General features: G+C 45.3%; 1 protein-coding gene across 1 annotated transcript in view; it reads left to right on the forward strand.

The window, feature by feature from the left end:
- Window positions 1–16,790, forward strand: part of IFNAR2 (interferon alpha and beta receptor subunit 2) — a 157,477-nt gene that overhangs the window by 20,944 nt on the left and 119,743 nt on the right. Inside the window, exon 2 of the mRNA XM_069202454.1 lies at window positions 5,588–5,688. Within this exon, the coding sequence (XP_069058555.1) occupies window positions 5,643–5,688 (46 nt within the window). The 5' untranslated portion in view covers window positions 5,588–5,642. The remainder of the gene's footprint in view (window positions 1–5,587; window positions 5,689–16,790) is intronic.

The following is a 16,790-nucleotide window of genomic DNA, read 5'->3' on the forward strand; positions in this document are numbered from 1 at the left end:
ACTATAGTAGTAGCCCTGGTGTAATCAGAGAGGCTATTGGAGGAGGCTGGCCTGGTTTGTAGTGGGTACCTTGGGTACTTACACCTTACACCAGGTCCAGTTATCCCTTGTTAGTGAATGTAGTAGTGTTCTAGCAGCTTAGGCTGATAGAGGTAGCTATAGCAGAGCAGCTTAGGCTGAACTAAGACCTGCAAAGCTCATTCAATACCACTTATAGTTACACAGTACTTATACACAAGCAAAGACAATATTCAGTGTTACTAAAAATAAAGGTGTTTATTTGGGTGACACAGTACCAAAAATATCTTAAAGACAATACTCCTTCTGGAGGTAAGTATTATACACAATATATACACTAGACACCAAAATTAGACAAGTAAATAGTCATAGAACAATGCAAACAGTAGGAAATACTATAAAATGCAATGGCAGAAAATACTTCTAGGGGCAACACAAACTATATACTAAGAATGTGGAATGTGAATAATGAATTCCCCCCAGACAAGTGTAGTGTGTGCAGAATCGCTGGGAGAGTAAGAATACAGTAAAGGTAAGTAAATGACCCCACCCCAGAACCCAGAGAAGCCGGAGTAAAGTACTGCAAGTTTCCTTAGGACTCACCACACCTCATTTTTGGGATTTTGCCTGCAAAGGAAGGGGACCAAGTCCAGAAGTCAAAAGAAGTTCCAGGAAGGACAGGAGCCCCTGCCAACCCACAAGAGGGTGCAAAAGAAGAGTCCCTGGTTAGTTGAAGTCTGCAGAAATGCACCCTTGGAAGATGCCAGCGGGTTCCTGCATGATGCAAAAGATGTCCCACAGCGTGAAGATCGTTGCAGATGAGATTTTGTGTTGGAAGGCGCCAACAAGCCATGGCTACATCAAAAGTGTGTTTTGCATCAAAATGGCGCTGGATGGACCCAGGAGGGACCTGGGGGCCTTCACTCTGTGTGAGGAGGAAGAGGGGGCTCTCAGCACTTTAAAGAGCCCTCAGGATGCCAGCCAGCACCCCCAGGAGCTGCAGGACTCTGGTTCAAAGGAAGTGCAAAGTGCGGTTGATGCAGCACAACAAAAGAAGGTCCCACGCCGCCAGAGAACAACTCAGCGAGTTGAGCGTGCAGGAAGGAGTGTTGGGGACCTGGGCCAGGCTGTGCACGAAGGAATTTTGCAAAGAATGCACAGAGGCCTCAGGAGGTGAAGAAGATGCATTACACAGGGGTACCGTCGCTCTCTGGGAAGGCAAGTTCTTACCTCCTTCAAATTGCATCAGCAGGACCTCAGGGCAGTCTATGTCGATGATGTCCACCCTCTGTGTCCTTAGGAGCACGCTCATCGCTGTGAGAGGAGTACCAGGGTACCAGTCGTCGCCTTGGAAGGTGCTTGCTTGTAGCAGGGGAGTGACCCCGTCACTCCACGGGAGATTGCTTCGGTTCTTCTGGTGCAGGATGAAGACGGGGAGTCCCCAGAGCATGCACACCATGGAAACTGTTGCAGTTGCTGATTTGGAGCTGAGGTTGCTGAAGAAAAGTGTCTCTTGTAGACACTTTGTTGCAGTTACAGCGTTTCCTGGAGCAGGCTGCGGTTGATCTGAGGTCAGAAGAGTCTGAAGTTGTTGCAGAGGATTCCTGAAGGAAACTTAAAAGCAGAATCTGAAGAGAACCCACAGTAGAGACCCTAAATAGCCCTGAGAAGGGGATTGGCTACCTTATAAGGTATGGGCCTATCAGGAGGGGTCTCTGACGTCTCTTGCTGGCACTGGCCACTCAGAGCCCTCCAAAGTGCCCCCACTCCTTGCAAAGCAAGATAGCTGAAGTCAGGGACACACTGGAGGAGCTCTGGACACCACCCCTGGGGTGGTGATGGACAGAGTGGTCACTCCCCTTTCCTTTGTCCAGTTTCCCACCAGAGCAGGGGAGAAGGGGTCCCTGAACCGGTGTAGCCTGGTTTATGCAGGGAGGGCACCATTTGTGCCCTTCAAAGCATTTCTAGAGGCGGGGGAGGCTACTCCTCCCCAGCCTGTAACACCTATTTCCAAAGGGAGAGGGTTAACACCCTGCTCTCAGAGGAAATGCTTTGTTCTGCCTTCCTTGCCCCCAGACCCCAGGAGGGCAGAACCCTGTCTGTGAGGTGGCTGTAGCTGCAGTGCAAGCCTCAGAGAGCTGGTTTGGCAGTACTGGGGGTGCATGGTGGAGCCCCCAGGATGCATGGAATTGGCTCCACAATACCTGATTTGGAATGGGGGGACAATTCCATGATCTCAGACATGTTACATGACCAAATTCGTCAAGTTACCATTGTGAAGCTACATATAGGTATTGACCTATATGTAGTGTGTTAGAAATGGGGTTTTTGGTTGGCAGTCAGATTACCCCCTGTCCAAGCAAAAGCCCTCACTCTAGTCAGGGTAAGTCACACACAATCCAAGATTATCCTGTGCCCACCCTCTGGTAGCTTGGCACGAGCAGTCAGGCTTAACTTAGAAGGCAATGTGTAAAGTATTTGTGCAATAAATCATACAATACCACCATATAGCACCACAAAAATACACCACACAGTGTTTAGAAAAATATATACAATATTTATCAGGATAATTGTAGGTCAAAAAGAATAAAGTTACAATGGGAAATTGTAGAGATATCACTGAAAAGTGATATAAAGTGTCTTAAGTCTTTAGAATATAAACAAAGTCTCTTTCAAGCACAAGTACCTGGTTTGGAGTGGAAAAATCTCCTCAGAGGGCCACAAAGGAAGAGGTGCGTGGAAAAAGGGTGTGTGCGTCGATTTCTCCCCAGCACACACGGACTTGCGTCGTTATTTTCCACGCGGGGAAGTCGTGCGTCGTTTTCCGGCACGCGGACAGTCTCTTTCTGTGGATCGCGGGGATTACCAGATGTCCCGGGTCTGTGCGTGGATTTTCCTGCTTGTTCTCCGGCTGCGCGTCGGTCTGCGCGATGAAATTGCGATCTCACGGCAGGCGTCGCGTCGATTTCTCCTCTAGACGTCGTTCTGCGGGGCTGCGCGTCGAAATTACGATCTCAAGGCAGGCGTCGCGTCGATTTCTCCCCTAGAGGTTGGGCGGCGTTGTCCTTGCGAAGCCGTGCGTTGGATTTTCGGTCGTCCCAAGAGCATCGCGTCGATCAGCGCCGGTGTGTGCCGTTTTTCTCGCCGGGTAACAAGCTGTGCGTCGAAATGTTCGGCGCACGGAGCGTCCAAGTGAAAAAGAGAAGTCTTTTTGGTCCTGAGACTTCAGGGAACAGGAGGCAAGCTCTATCCAAGCCCTTGGAGAGCACTTTCACAGCCAGACAAGAGTTCAGCAAGGCAGCAGGGCAACAGCAAGGCAGCAGTCCTTTGTAGAAAGCAGACCGGTGAGTCCTTTGAGCAGCCAGGCAGTTCTTCTTGGCAGGATGTAGTTTCTGGTTCAGGTTTCTTCTCCAGCAAGTGTATGATGAGGTAGGGCAGAGGCCCTGTTTTATACCCAAATGTGCCTTTGAAGTGGGGGAGACTTCAAAGAGTGGCTAAGAAGTGCACCAGGTCCCCTTTCAGTTCAATCCTGTCTGCCAGGGTCCCAGTAGGGGGTGTGGCAGTCCTTTGTGTGAGAGCAGGCCCTCCACCCTCCCAGCCCAGGAAGACCCATTCAAAATGCAGATGTATGCAATTGAGGCTGCGTACCCTGTGTTTGGGGTGTGTCTGAGTGAATGCACAAGGAGCTGTCAACCAAGCCCAGCCAGATGTGGATTGTAAGGCACAGAAAGATTTAAGTGCAAAGAAATGCTCACTTTCTAAAAGTGGCATTTCTAGAATAGTAATATTAAATCCGACTTCACCAGTCAGAAGGATTTTGTATTACCATTCTGGCCATACTAAATATGACCTTCCTGCTCCTTTCAGATCAGCAGCTGCCACTTCAACAGTGTATGAGGGCAGCCCCAATGTTAGCCTATGAAGGGAGCAGGCCTCACAGTAGTGTAAAAACGAATTTAGGAGTTTTACACTACCAGGACATATAGCTACATAGGTACATGTCCTGCCTTTTACCTACACAGCACCCTGCTCTAGGGGTTACCTAGGGCACACATTAGGGGTGACTTATATGTAGAAAAAGGGGAGTTCTAGGCTTGGCAAGTACTTTTAAATGCCAAGTCGGGGTGGCAGTGAAACTGCACACACAGGTCTTGCAATGGCAAGCCTGAGACAAGGTTAAGGGGGCTACTTGAGTGGGTGGCACAACCAGTGCTGCAGATCCACTAGTAGCATTTAATCTACAGGCCCTAGGCACCTGTAGTGCACATTACTAGGGTCTTATAAGTAGATTAAATAGTTCAATCAGGTATGATCCAAAGTTACCATGTTTAAAGGGAGAGAGCATATGCACTTTAGCACTGGTTAGCAGTGGTAAAGTGCGCAGAGTCTAAAAACCAGCAAAAACAGTATCCAAAAAGTGGAGGGAGGCAGGCAAAAAGTTAGGGGTGACTACCCTAAGGCTGTCAGGTCTAACATAGTGCATGTATGTAATGGCATCCCCGCACTCACAAAGTCTGGGGAAATGGCCCTGAACTATGTGGCGGCACCTTTGCTAGTGCAAGGGTGACCTCACACTTAGTAACTTTGCACCTAACCTTCAGCAAGTGAAGGTTAGACATAAAAGTGACTTATAAGTTACTTAAGTGCAGTGAAAATGGCTGTGAAATAACGTGTGCATTATTTCACGCAGGCTGCAATGGCAGGCCTGTGCAAGGGTTTGTCTGAGCTCCCTACGGGTGGCAAAAGAAATGCTGCAGCCTGTATGGATCTCCTGGAACCCCAATGCCCTGGGTACCTAGGTACCATATACTAGGGACTTATAAGGGGGGGGGGGTCCAGTGTGCCAATTGAAATTGGTAAATTAAGTCACTGGCCTACAGTGACACATTTAAAAGCAGAGAGAGCATAAGCACTGAGGCTCTGATTAGCAGAGCCTCAGTGGCACAGTTAGGTACTACACAGGTACACATTAGGCCACAAACTATGAGTACTGGGGTCCTGGCTAGCAGGATCCCAGTGACACAGTAAAAACACACTGACACACACTCACAAACAGGCCAAAAGTGGGGGTAACCATGCTAGGAAGAGGCTACTTTCTCACAGCTATTATCAGAGCTCTTACATAATGAGATTGCTGCCATAATTTGTTGCCCTACATGGCACCAAAGGGACAAGTAGAATTTTTTTACAGAACAAGTAGATGTAAGAAGCAACCTGTCCCATGGACAAGTAGATATTTTAATAAATTCCACACCCCTGTCTGTATGAAAACAAATAATATGTGATTATTTTATAAGAATAAAAAAATAACTTGTTCACCTGAATGTCTGATCGTAGGTTAGATCGACTTCCCAAGACAATCAAAGCGGATCTGCATGTTTTACAGGGGAAGCTCAAGCTCACAAAAGATTTGAGATTTTTCATGATTAGAGGAGCGTGATCCTCTTTTGAAATATGTGTTTCAGGAGGATTTTAAATGTATCACATCATACATCTTTTGACTCTAATCTTGTTGTGCTATTGGGTTACTTGCAAATTGCTAATGTTATCCCTGTTCTTTTCTTTGCAGTTATGAGGAGTGAGAGGTTGCTTGAAAATCTTTAAGATAATGTTTTGCTGCCGGGATGTCAGCAAGATGGCTGTTCTCTTTTGGCCATTTAATAAGTTTAGGTGAGTATATGAGAATAACATTTGAATTTTAAGTAGAGCATCTGCAAACATCCAACTGGTGAAGTTGAAACCGTAATTCAAGTTTTTGTTATATATTAGATGTGTTTTGTAAATGCAGCTAAAGCTGATGTCTTGACCTCTTCTTGTTGAAGAGTGTTCCTTTCTCAAATCTGTGAGCAGTTCTTTAGGGTACCAAATGATAACTGCAGACTGAACCTCTAACTGAAATGTAGTAAATTGTGAAATTAATTTTCTGATAAGCATATTTCATGTTTCTGTACAGTAAACTTGATCTGGATATTAAAAGGTGGCACAGCATAGATGCAACAGTTATTACCCATTTGGTATGACAAACTGTCTGAAAGCAAAAATACGTCTCACTGCCTGTCACCTCCCATCATAAAGTCTGCAACTCCACTTCTCACTGTCTGTATCTCCATGCCGCTTGCTTTCATCTCCCTGTCCCACAAGCCATTCCTGCTCCCATTCCTTAATTAATACATTAAATTACAAATCTCAGAGCCGTAGAGAGCTTTGGGAGGAATGGGAGCTTTGGGACTGGCAGTTACAAGCCTATCCACGGCCACCCCTTCCCTGGATATCCTTCTGAGCACTAGACGTGGATGAAATTGTCTGCTCATTTCATCATTTCAAGGAAAATTCCATGTGTGTCCAGAAACACATTACAGTTAGCGTCAGTTTTACATCCTTTCTGGAGACCAAAGATTAGTAGATTTCTTCAGTTGTTCTAATGTACCAATTCGACCAGACCACATTTGACTTTCTGCAATTAATGTCTTCATTTGAGAGACCGTGTGCTCTGCATTTTGTCTGCAATTGCTAGGTTGCTGGTCCGGTTTTCAGTTTCATTCACTCTCAGCAAGAGGTGCTGGAACTCTTGTATGGTGTATGCTCACTAGCTCATTGTAGATGACGTCAGTCTTAGCTCTTGTGATTTTATTTTTTCTCCTCCCTGATTCATGCTCAGACGTTGAGAATCATCAAAGTGCCATTAGACATCAAGTTCCTTTCTTTGCCCCTTTGATATTGGTAGTCCTCTTTCATTGCCTAGTCTCGTTCATTATCAAAGGGGCCTTTAGAATCCGCTCCCCTCCCAAAACACGTTATGATGGAAAGGTACTCTGCAGGTTGTGCCATTCTGCTCCCTAGTTCATTTCGTGGTATAAAAGTGGTGATGGGGGTAGCTATAGATGTCAGCCTAAGTAAAAAGTGGTGGTATAGGGGTGATAAGATACTTGTGGTAAGTAGGTAGATTGGGATCATGGTGTTCGTGTTGGTTGCTTGTGAAGGGAAGGTAAGAAGGTAATGTGCCCTCTGGGTAACAAGGCAGATGGCAGGGATGCACTCCTGTCTGATCCTCATATCTCTGGGGTGCAAGGGGCCATTTGATATGTAGCCAAAAAGCTTTCTGGGGCTGTGAGTGGTACTAGAGGGTGTAGTTGGCACCATATGGTGCAGATGGAAGCATACAATATGGGGGTGGAGTAGGTAGTGATGGTGTATGAATTTAATGTTGTGTATAGGCAATTGAAATTGTTTGTTATGTGGTGTAATAGACTCTGCTTCTCTTACGTAAACAAGACAGTTACTATGCAAGTAGGCTCAGTGCATGCTTCTCTTGCTCTTGAGCATTTTTTAGCACCATTCCTTTAGCTTTCATGTCTAATGTTGGTGTGCAAAATTCAGCATGAATGGTTACGTTATGCCTGCATCTAATTGTTGATGCCTCACTTGCAATGTTGCTAATTTTAAAAGCTTAATCTAACAAATGATGTCCAGTATTGCAGTCAGTTATGGCTATTGTGTTGACTGCTGGAGGCCACATCAGGATTGATATATTGAGTTCCAAAGACTACATTTTGTGTATTGTGACTAGTGTTGGAGGCGTCAGCTGACGTTCTATGTGCAGTTTTAGGGACAATGCCCATTTCTGGGTTTCTTAAGTGTTATGTTCAGTTCAGTGTGTCACCTCTAGTGTATTGTAGTGTGTGCACTTGAGGGTGCTCACCTCTGACATATTGTATCCAGTTATGGAAGCATCATCTGGAATGTTGTGTCCAGTTCCCGGGACACCAGATGCAACATTGATATTCACAAGGAATTAGAACAATTGCTTGGGAAAAAGTGGTGAAAATGGCGTTCCAAACTAAAGTTACTATTCATTTGAAACAGATGTAAATTGAAAGCAAACAGGTGATTATTTTTTGTGTGCAGAAGTCTAGGATATTGTCATTCAGTTTACCAGGTCCTTTGCAAATTCGTTCTCCTAGGAAACTGGTTTCTATGACTTGCTAATTCTCATGGAGATACTTTGTTAAAGAATTCTCCCATAAAAGTTGCTGTTTTGAAGTTTTGTTATTGTCCTCCAAAGCACAGCAGTATTCAGAAAAGTGAAGTACTGTGCGAGGCAACCTCTGAAGTATTTTGTTAAAGAATTTGAACACAGAGCAGAGACTCTGAAGGCAGATCTTCGAGCGATCCCTGGCTCACACAGGCCTAAATGTGTAAACACTAACGGGCATGAATGGGAGGAGATGAGATGAAAAGTAGTGAGATCGAATGAGGAACGAGAGGTAAAGTGAGGAGCGGGAGGCTTGAAGGAGCCCAGTTTAAGGGAGAATACGGTGAGGCTGAGACGAGGAAGTTAAGGTGGTGTCGAGTCTGATTAACTTTGAAGTAAAGTGTGAGGTCGAGGGTGAGCATAGGTTTAAGAGACCATGAGATGATGTCAGTTTGTAATAACATGAGTTTGAATTGATTTTGAGGTGAGACTGTGATTGAGGACAGGAGGGAGTGAGGTTGAGCTGGGCAGGAAATGTCTCAGCCAAAGCAAAACAGAATAGCAGATGTTGTGATGGAATGGCATCTATATAATGTTTACATTTCTGTGGCCAAAGTTAAATATATTTTATCCCTGCAATTGGCAGTAACACATTTCTGCCTATAAAATCAAACGACTGAGTCAGAAAAGTAAAGGTTCTAAAGATTCTCTGCCAGCAGCATGCCACACGGTCACTCCATGAGAGGGAGTAGCATTCCAGGTCTTCATTAGAATAGAGCTGTGTGGTTTCCTCAGCACAAACTGCAGGAAATGGCCATGGTTGAGCATGTCACTTGCAAGTGAACTTGTCGCCTAGAAGCAATGTAGATTTGGAAAGCTAGTTGGTGAAGAGTGTTGCTGAAATGGGCAAATATTTGGAGGTCAATGAGAGCAGAATCCATTCTACTCTTACAGAGGTGTGTACATGGATGCCCCCCAAGTTTCTTCCGGAGCCTCATGTGTGTAGGGAAGAATTAAATTAAGTTGCTCAGACAGCTCGTGCATATTGCGCACAATGTTTGAAAGAACGACTCGTCAGTAAAAAGGTGTCCCCACTTAAAGCTACCCTCAGTCACATGCTGAGAGGGCTGTGGGGATACGGAAAGTGCATGTTCTGCACGTTACAGGCTCTAGTGTTAGGTCACATAGCTTAGCTGTATGTTCTTGATACAGAGGTATCTGTGTGCTATCTGCATGTCACTTTTTCGATCCTAACAAGATAGGTCAGCTGGTTTATGACCCAGCTGAGGTGTCTAGGTAACGTGTATGTCACAGGTAAAATAGTATCACAATAAAATAACTAAACGTGTTACTAATGTGAGATCTGGCTATGACATTCAGTTGACATGTTTATTTCTTGTTAAGAGACACAGATTGTTCATTCTTCATGAATTACCTTCAGAATGTATAACTGTAGGATCTATACAAATGAGAAAACGATGTCATCCACTGAAAGCTTGCCTCTAAAATCAATGAAATGTGCCCAGTGTTAGCAAAATATACTAAGTATGTTTCCATTAGAATGTTTGCAGAATTCGATGCTTATATGTAAACCTGAAAAAGCAAAATCAAAAGAAAATGTGAGCAACCTGTTTTTAGATCTTGCCAATAGAGCGCATATGCTGCTTTGCCAGATGTATTGTGCACAATTCATTGGACTCATAGCCAGCCCACAGCATGCTTGTTGTTTTCATCGTCACTCTCACTTGCAGTCCTTTGACTTCTTAGCTCCTGTAGGCTTCCCTTCCTTCCTTGTGTTAGTTCCTCCCTGGAGCATAGATCAGGTACATGTGTTGTTTTTCATCATTGTTCCATGTATTTTTGCAGTGCACAGTTTATTTTCTATTTTATACATGTTGCAATATTATTCCTGGACGTGCAGTGTGTTTTCCTACTTTTAACACAGCTATATGGCTTCTTTTTTATGTTGCTATCACCATATTTGCCGTCTTTATTGACGCTTTACTTACTCCCACCCTCAACTGTACTTTTCTACACCACTCTACTCCACGCCACTCCACTCTACTCCACGCCACTCCACTCTACTCTATGCCATTCCACTCTGCTCTGTGCCACTCTAGTTTGTCACTTCACTCCACAGAACACATTCTATGCAACTACAAGATGCCCTGTGCTGTTCTATGCCGCTCTGCTCTCTGCCACTTTATTCTGTGCCACTCTGTTCTATGCCACTCAACTCTGTGTCTCTCCACTCTACGCCATTCCACTCTACTCTGTGCCACTGCACTCTGTTCTATGCCATGTCACTCTAGTCTACGCCACTCGACTCTACGCCACTCCAGTCTGCTCCGCTCTTCTCTGTGCTACTCTACTTCACGCCACCCCACTCTACAGTACACTACTCCACTTCGCAAAATGCTACTGAGAGGTACTCTATGCTAGGCTACTCCACGCCACCTCACACTGCACCACTCTGTGTCACTCCACACCACTCCACTCTATGCCATGCCACTCTGCTCCAATCCACTCTGTGCCACTGTTTCAACCCCCCATACACCACACCCCATCACTCTACTACACTACTCACAGTGCCACTCTATGCCACTCCACTGTATGCCACTCTACTTTATGGTACTCAGTCCCACTTCACTGTACGCCACTCCACTCTGCACCTTGCTACTCAGTGCTTTTCTCTGGTGCGCGCTACTCTATCCCACTTTACTCTATGCCTCTCTACTCTACAGCACTCTATTCTACACTGTTCTACTCTATACCACTCGACTCTATGAACTTCCACTCTGTGCCACGCCACGCATCTCCACTCTACACCACTCTACTGCACTCCATGTCACCCCAGTTTATCCCACTCCAAGCCACTCTGTGCCACTCCACTCTACTCCACACAATGCCACTGTGCAACTACACTCTGCACCACTTTACTCTATGCCAACCTACTCTACGCCACTCTACATTACTCCACAGTATGCCCCTCTATGCTACGCCACTCTGTTCTTCGCCACACTACTCTTCACCACTCTAGTCTATGCCACTGTACTCTACGCCATTCCATGCTACTCCACACAACTCCACTCCACTGTATACCACTCCACTCTACGCCATTCCACTCTCCACCACTCTACTCCATGTCATTCTACTCTATGCCACTGCCCTCTATGCCACTCTACTGTACGCCATGCCACTAACTAACTTCAGCCATGCTGAACCGCAGCCACTGTGCTGTACAACATGGTTAAAAGACATTGGGTCTGATTTAGATATTAGCAGACGGGTCACTCCGTCACAGCGGTGACAGATAACCCATCCACCAAAATCGAAATCCCATTATATCTTAAGGGAATTAGATGATCTATTGACTTTGCCACTGCTTAATTCACAAGGGATGTATGATGTAAATCGTTTTGGAGTCCCTGTAGCGTTACTTTTTTTCTAGATATCATTTTATTGGATGATGAGGTCATCACTACAACTGTTCACTGGGTACATTAGGACCACCATCTCAGCAATAACAAATCTGGGGACCGGAAACAGGCCCTGAGCAATCTGTGGAAGCAACAGAAAGATTGTCAAATGTAACAGATGCCAGAATTGTGCAGGTCCAATTAATTCTGTGCATCTCATCATTCCACCCTATTAGAGGTATTAAACACAACAGTATCATGTGGCATAGGTAGCGAACAGAGAAAATTCGCAGAGTCAAGGCAAGTGGCCCTGGGCAGGGCGGCTGGGACCTGGGGCATGAACAGGTCAACGTTGTCCTGTAGCCAATGAACCGCATTCTCATAAGATGGCACTTTGTACATTTCAGTCTACCGGTCATCTTATGTGGGCATGTGTGATGTTTGCCAGTGGCAGACGACACAGAATTTGGCAGCAGTCATTGCCTCCATCAGGAGTTCTAGATAGCGAAAGGGGCAGTTCTGTTGCAAGGCCAAGAGTGCTGCCTATTGGGACCATAGGCGATAGATAGCAGGACAGTCACACAGGATATTTGTCGCATTGCAGTCTTGGCTGGGCACGTCTCCAACATTGTGAGTGGTGGAGGAGACACGAAGCAGCAAGTTGCGGTGGCGTCCAATACCAGTTCTGGATCATTCTTAAGAGACAGAATTTCATTCTGGCCTTGTGTGCCCCCCTGTCTAAATCCTCTACCACCTCTTTAATATGTGTACTGCACCTGAAGAGTATTCTGCCCCTAAGCACAGAGGAGGAATAGTACTGGATGAGAGTGTAAATATTGAGCTAGCATATTCTAGAGCCCAGACATGACTCCTGTATAGGTTCCCCATAGGTTCAAATATTGCTGGATAATGGAGGCTGGAATACTCCATGGTCTAGTCCCCAAGGTACTACGGAGGCAGTGCTGTTGCAAGTAGCACCATAGGTGTGAGTGGGGTAAGAGGAACTCATCCTATAAGGTGACAGAGGTTTTCATCTCCCCATCTTGAACAATGTCATCCAAAGCCAGTATCCGCACGGCTTTCTATTCTTTCCACACTAGTGATCGACCACCTACCTGAATGGTGTTGTGATTCCAATGGGGTGCCTTTAGGTGCAGATGAGCGAGACTGTATAAGAGCTTATGGGAGTGGTTCCAGACCTTCACCAAGGTTTGCACCATGGGGTTAGACATCCTTGTAGAAGGTGTTTTGTGGTGGTTTAGAGAATCTAGACTGGGGGCTCTGAGTCTTGTCTCGTTCCACATGAACCCAGAAGGGAGGGTTGTCCCCTCTGATCAAATGTAAGGCAAGTGCACTTGGTGCAGAGCATGATGATCATGTTCTATGCAAAAGCCCCCAGTTTGCCGCTCCTTTTATGTGCTGTCAGCTTGGAAAAGGACTATTGTGGCATCATGCCGCCCCAAGTGAAGGATTTTATGCCCTTTTCCAGTGCTCGTAATATAGAGTTCTGAACAAGGAGAGGCAACATTCCTAGGTTGTTGGTGAAGCGAGGGCGGGCCATCTCCATGTTCACCGCCTGTGTTTTCTGCCACAGTGATAGATTGAGATGGGTCAATTTCTGATAGTCTGCATTTATTCTGGCAATGAGGGGATCTAGGTTACCTGAGACCATTCCCGCCATGACCCCGTTGATAAAGATGCCGAAATACTTGAGTCTTCGTTGTTTCCACTAAAACTGGCTCCAGTAATGGCCACCTTCATCGTGACATGTGACATGGGTAACTCTTCACTCTTGTCTGAATTGAATCTGTTCCCCAAGAACCCAGATATGAGGAGACCTCGGGACAGCAGAGTGACCTTTCCATGTCCGTAAGCATGAGCAGATTGTCGTCCGCATACATCAGGATGTTGGGCTTCCCTACTGTGGTGGGTATACCCGCTCGATATCTGGGAATATTGGCAGATAGCCACTGCGGGAAATTCAAAAATCAGAAGGAACGGTAAGGTTGAGAGAGGGAAACCCTGTACAATATCTCTACACACCGGGAAAGTATCTGACAGCAACTCAACGCAGTTGACTTGAGCATTAGGAACAATTTAGAGCCAACAGACTTTTGTGATGAAGTTTTTCTCCAAGTCCATTAAGCAGAGGGCTCGGAATAGATATCTCCATTCTATACGGTAGAGGGCCAGGGAGCTACAGTGGTTACAGGAAGATCTTCCCGGGACAAATCCCACCTGTTGTATCATCGTGTATCAGACTTGTGATACCCCGCTAGAGTCAAGTAGCCAGAATGCTCACTGGGATCTTAATGTCTGTGTTTAGGAGAGAGATTGGATGGTAATTGTCACACAGCAGGGAGTCCTTGTCCAATTTTGGTGGGACTGTGATCACAGCTTTATTCAAATGGGCTCTGTATGTTCCTCTTTCTGGATTGTGGTGTGTAGATGATCCACTGTGTCAAACCAGCCCTGAGATAAAATTCTCCTTAAAATCTGTCCTCTCCAAGGGCTTTATTTTATGGGAGGTCGGAGATGGCCAGGGTCCACTTGTTCCTTGGTGATCTCCCCCTCCAGGAGAGACCTGCACTCTTCGAGGCCAAGCAGTTTGATATTACCAAAGAAAGCTTCTGTCCGATCTTCACCGCCTTGGATATCAGAGCTATAAAGTTGTGTGTAACAAGCGCTGAAGGCATCTAGGATGTCCTGCAGGTCTTAGAAAATGCACCCGTTCCTGATGGCTGGGATGGCCATCAGGACTTCCCTTTGTTGAAGTGCAGCAAAAGCCTACCTGCCGGCTCTCCATGTTCGCAGTGATGAGCTTTAAGTTTGTAGAGAGAGAATTACGCCTTGGATGTTAATTTTTTGTTACTACTCTGGAGTCTGGAGAGTAGACTACCGCTGCACTCTCTGTTTGTTGGCCAGCGCATTGTCCCTCATCAGTTGGCCTCATACAGTGGGTTTGGCCTATAAAGTTTCAGCCGATGAATCAGAATCTTGGTTGACCTTTAGGCAAGTAACCATATGAGATTTCAATCATGTTTTTTTCGTGGGGTGACCTATAACGTGCTACATTTAAATGCCAAGGCTTCTATACAGGTTTTATTCTGTGTCTATTCAGGGGTGTGGAATTTATTAAAATATCTACTTGTCCAGGGGACAGGTTGCTTCTCAAATCTACTTGTCCTGTAAAAAGATCTACTTGTCCCTTTGGTGCCATGTAGTGTGGCGACAAATTATGGCAGCAATCTCATTATGTAAGAGCTCTGATAATAGCCTCTCTGATTATGCCAGGGCTACTACCATAATAGGGCTTGAATACTTGCAGTTTCAATCCCTACTGTAGCAATTTCCTTATTTTGCCACCTTTCTGCAGATCTGCATACTGGGGCTGGAGGAAGCAGTAAGCAATAGTTCCAGGCCTGGAATGCCTTAGAGTCTGCAAACCTACTAACCTGCATGTTTTAAAGATTTTCACCAGCTTCTCTCTAATATTTTCCCATAATAAGAAAGGTTGGACATTTACTCCTGACAATGGCAGAATTAGAACTTCTTCCAGGGTTGGGAAGAAAGTGGCTGGAGGGAAAATGAACTTGCAAATGCTCAATAGATTTTCACATGAGCAAATCTACACATTGTATTTACCCATGCTAAAATAGAGTTCACAAATATTTTATAGGGGTACGACATATACCATGGGTGCACTTTTGTGACTTTCTTTAAGAATTTGGGGCCACATGTAGTTAGGTTCAGATTTGAGACCCGCAAATTGAGAGTTGCAAATCCGAATGTAGGATTGTTTCCCTGACACCATCTGTGATTCGCAAGGGCTTCGCAAATGCCCACCTCATGAATAATCATGGAGGTGGGTCGCAATTTGCGACCCACTTGTGAATGGCGGCCCTCACAGGGATGGTGGCCTGCTGGAGACAGCAGACCACCATGTCTGTGACTGCTTTTCAATAAAGCATTTTTTTTTTTTTTGTTGTAATGCAGCCCGTTTTCCTTAAAGAAACGAGATGCATTACAAAAACGAAAAATGAAACGTTTTTGTTTCATTTTCTCAGAGCAGGCAGTGGTCCTCAGGACCACTGCCTGCTCTGAAAAAATGTTTACAGTGACATTCACAATGGGGAAGGGGTCCCATGGGGACCCCTTCCCTTTTGCGAAAGTGTTAGCACCCATTTGAAATGGGTGCAAACTGCGATTGGTTTGCGCCCGCGTTCGTGGTCACAAAACAATCCTACATTGCACTGCGAGTCGCAGTTAGGAAGGGAACACCCCTTCCTAATTGCGAGTCGCAAACCCGTTTTGCGATTCGGTAATCAGGTTACCAAATCACAAAACTGGGTTTGTGCATCGCAATGTGCTTTTTGCACGTCGCAAACAGCGAAAGTCGCTGTTTGCGACATGCAAAAAGCTACCTACATGTGGGTCTTGGTCCCTAATTAGGTCTGGTGTTAACAAAGACATTTTGTTTTTATTAAACTTCTATTTCTCTCTCTTTCAGCTGGCTTTACTGTGAGTGATCGCATTCTGCTTTTCCACAAGGAGCATATTGGCACACAAAGTAGTTTTGTTCAGTGTCAGGAACTACAGTGGCAATCAGTGACCTAACGAAACTGGAGGGTGCCCCTTTGCAAAGAACATGGAGGAGCCCCCTCTCCAGACTCACTCAGGGCAGGTGCTGTGCTGAAGGCCCCCCCTGGAGGGCGGCTGCGGGGACTTTGTTATGCCACTGGTGGCAACGTGTGCTTTTAGAGTTCAATAACTTTTTGGTTTTTTTTGCCAGTGTTTGTTACAATGTTGAGGGCCTGGTAGCTCCCACAACAATAAAGTGTTACAAAAGCCATGTCAAAACAAGACATGCATTGATGAAACTAAAAGACTTATAAAAATATGTCAGATCAGTTGGCTTTGTCAGTGTTTGTTTATTTTCATGCTTCCCATAATCGTGTTGAAAATGGTTACACTGATTTTCCATTAGAAATATTTTTGGGAAATACTAGCATGCATCAACACATTTTACTAAATGACACTTCATTTGCATCTAATCAGAGAGCATTCTGGGAGCATTATACTTAGCCTCATAGCCTAAACTTTTCAAACATGTGTATACACGTTTTTTGGGGTTTTTTGTACTGGAACCAACGTCAGTAGTGAAGTGTGACCTTAAAACATTTATTTACAGCACTCACCCTAATAATGAAGGCTTTCAAATAATGAACCATAAATACAAGTTCGAACAGCATTATCTTTTGGAAACACATTACCTCAACTGCAGAGAGTTCCACTCTCTGTAAACAGGCAGCCAAAGGGTTTGTGCTGCAGAGGGTTGGGCCTACTTGTCCCAAGGACAAAGTAAACATAAAAACTTGTTG

The sequence above is a fragment of the Pleurodeles waltl genome, chromosome 8 (genome assembly GCF_031143425.1).
Source record: "Pleurodeles waltl isolate 20211129_DDA chromosome 8, aPleWal1.hap1.20221129, whole genome shotgun sequence".
Lineage (NCBI taxonomy): Eukaryota > Metazoa > Chordata > Amphibia > Caudata > Salamandridae > Pleurodeles > Pleurodeles waltl.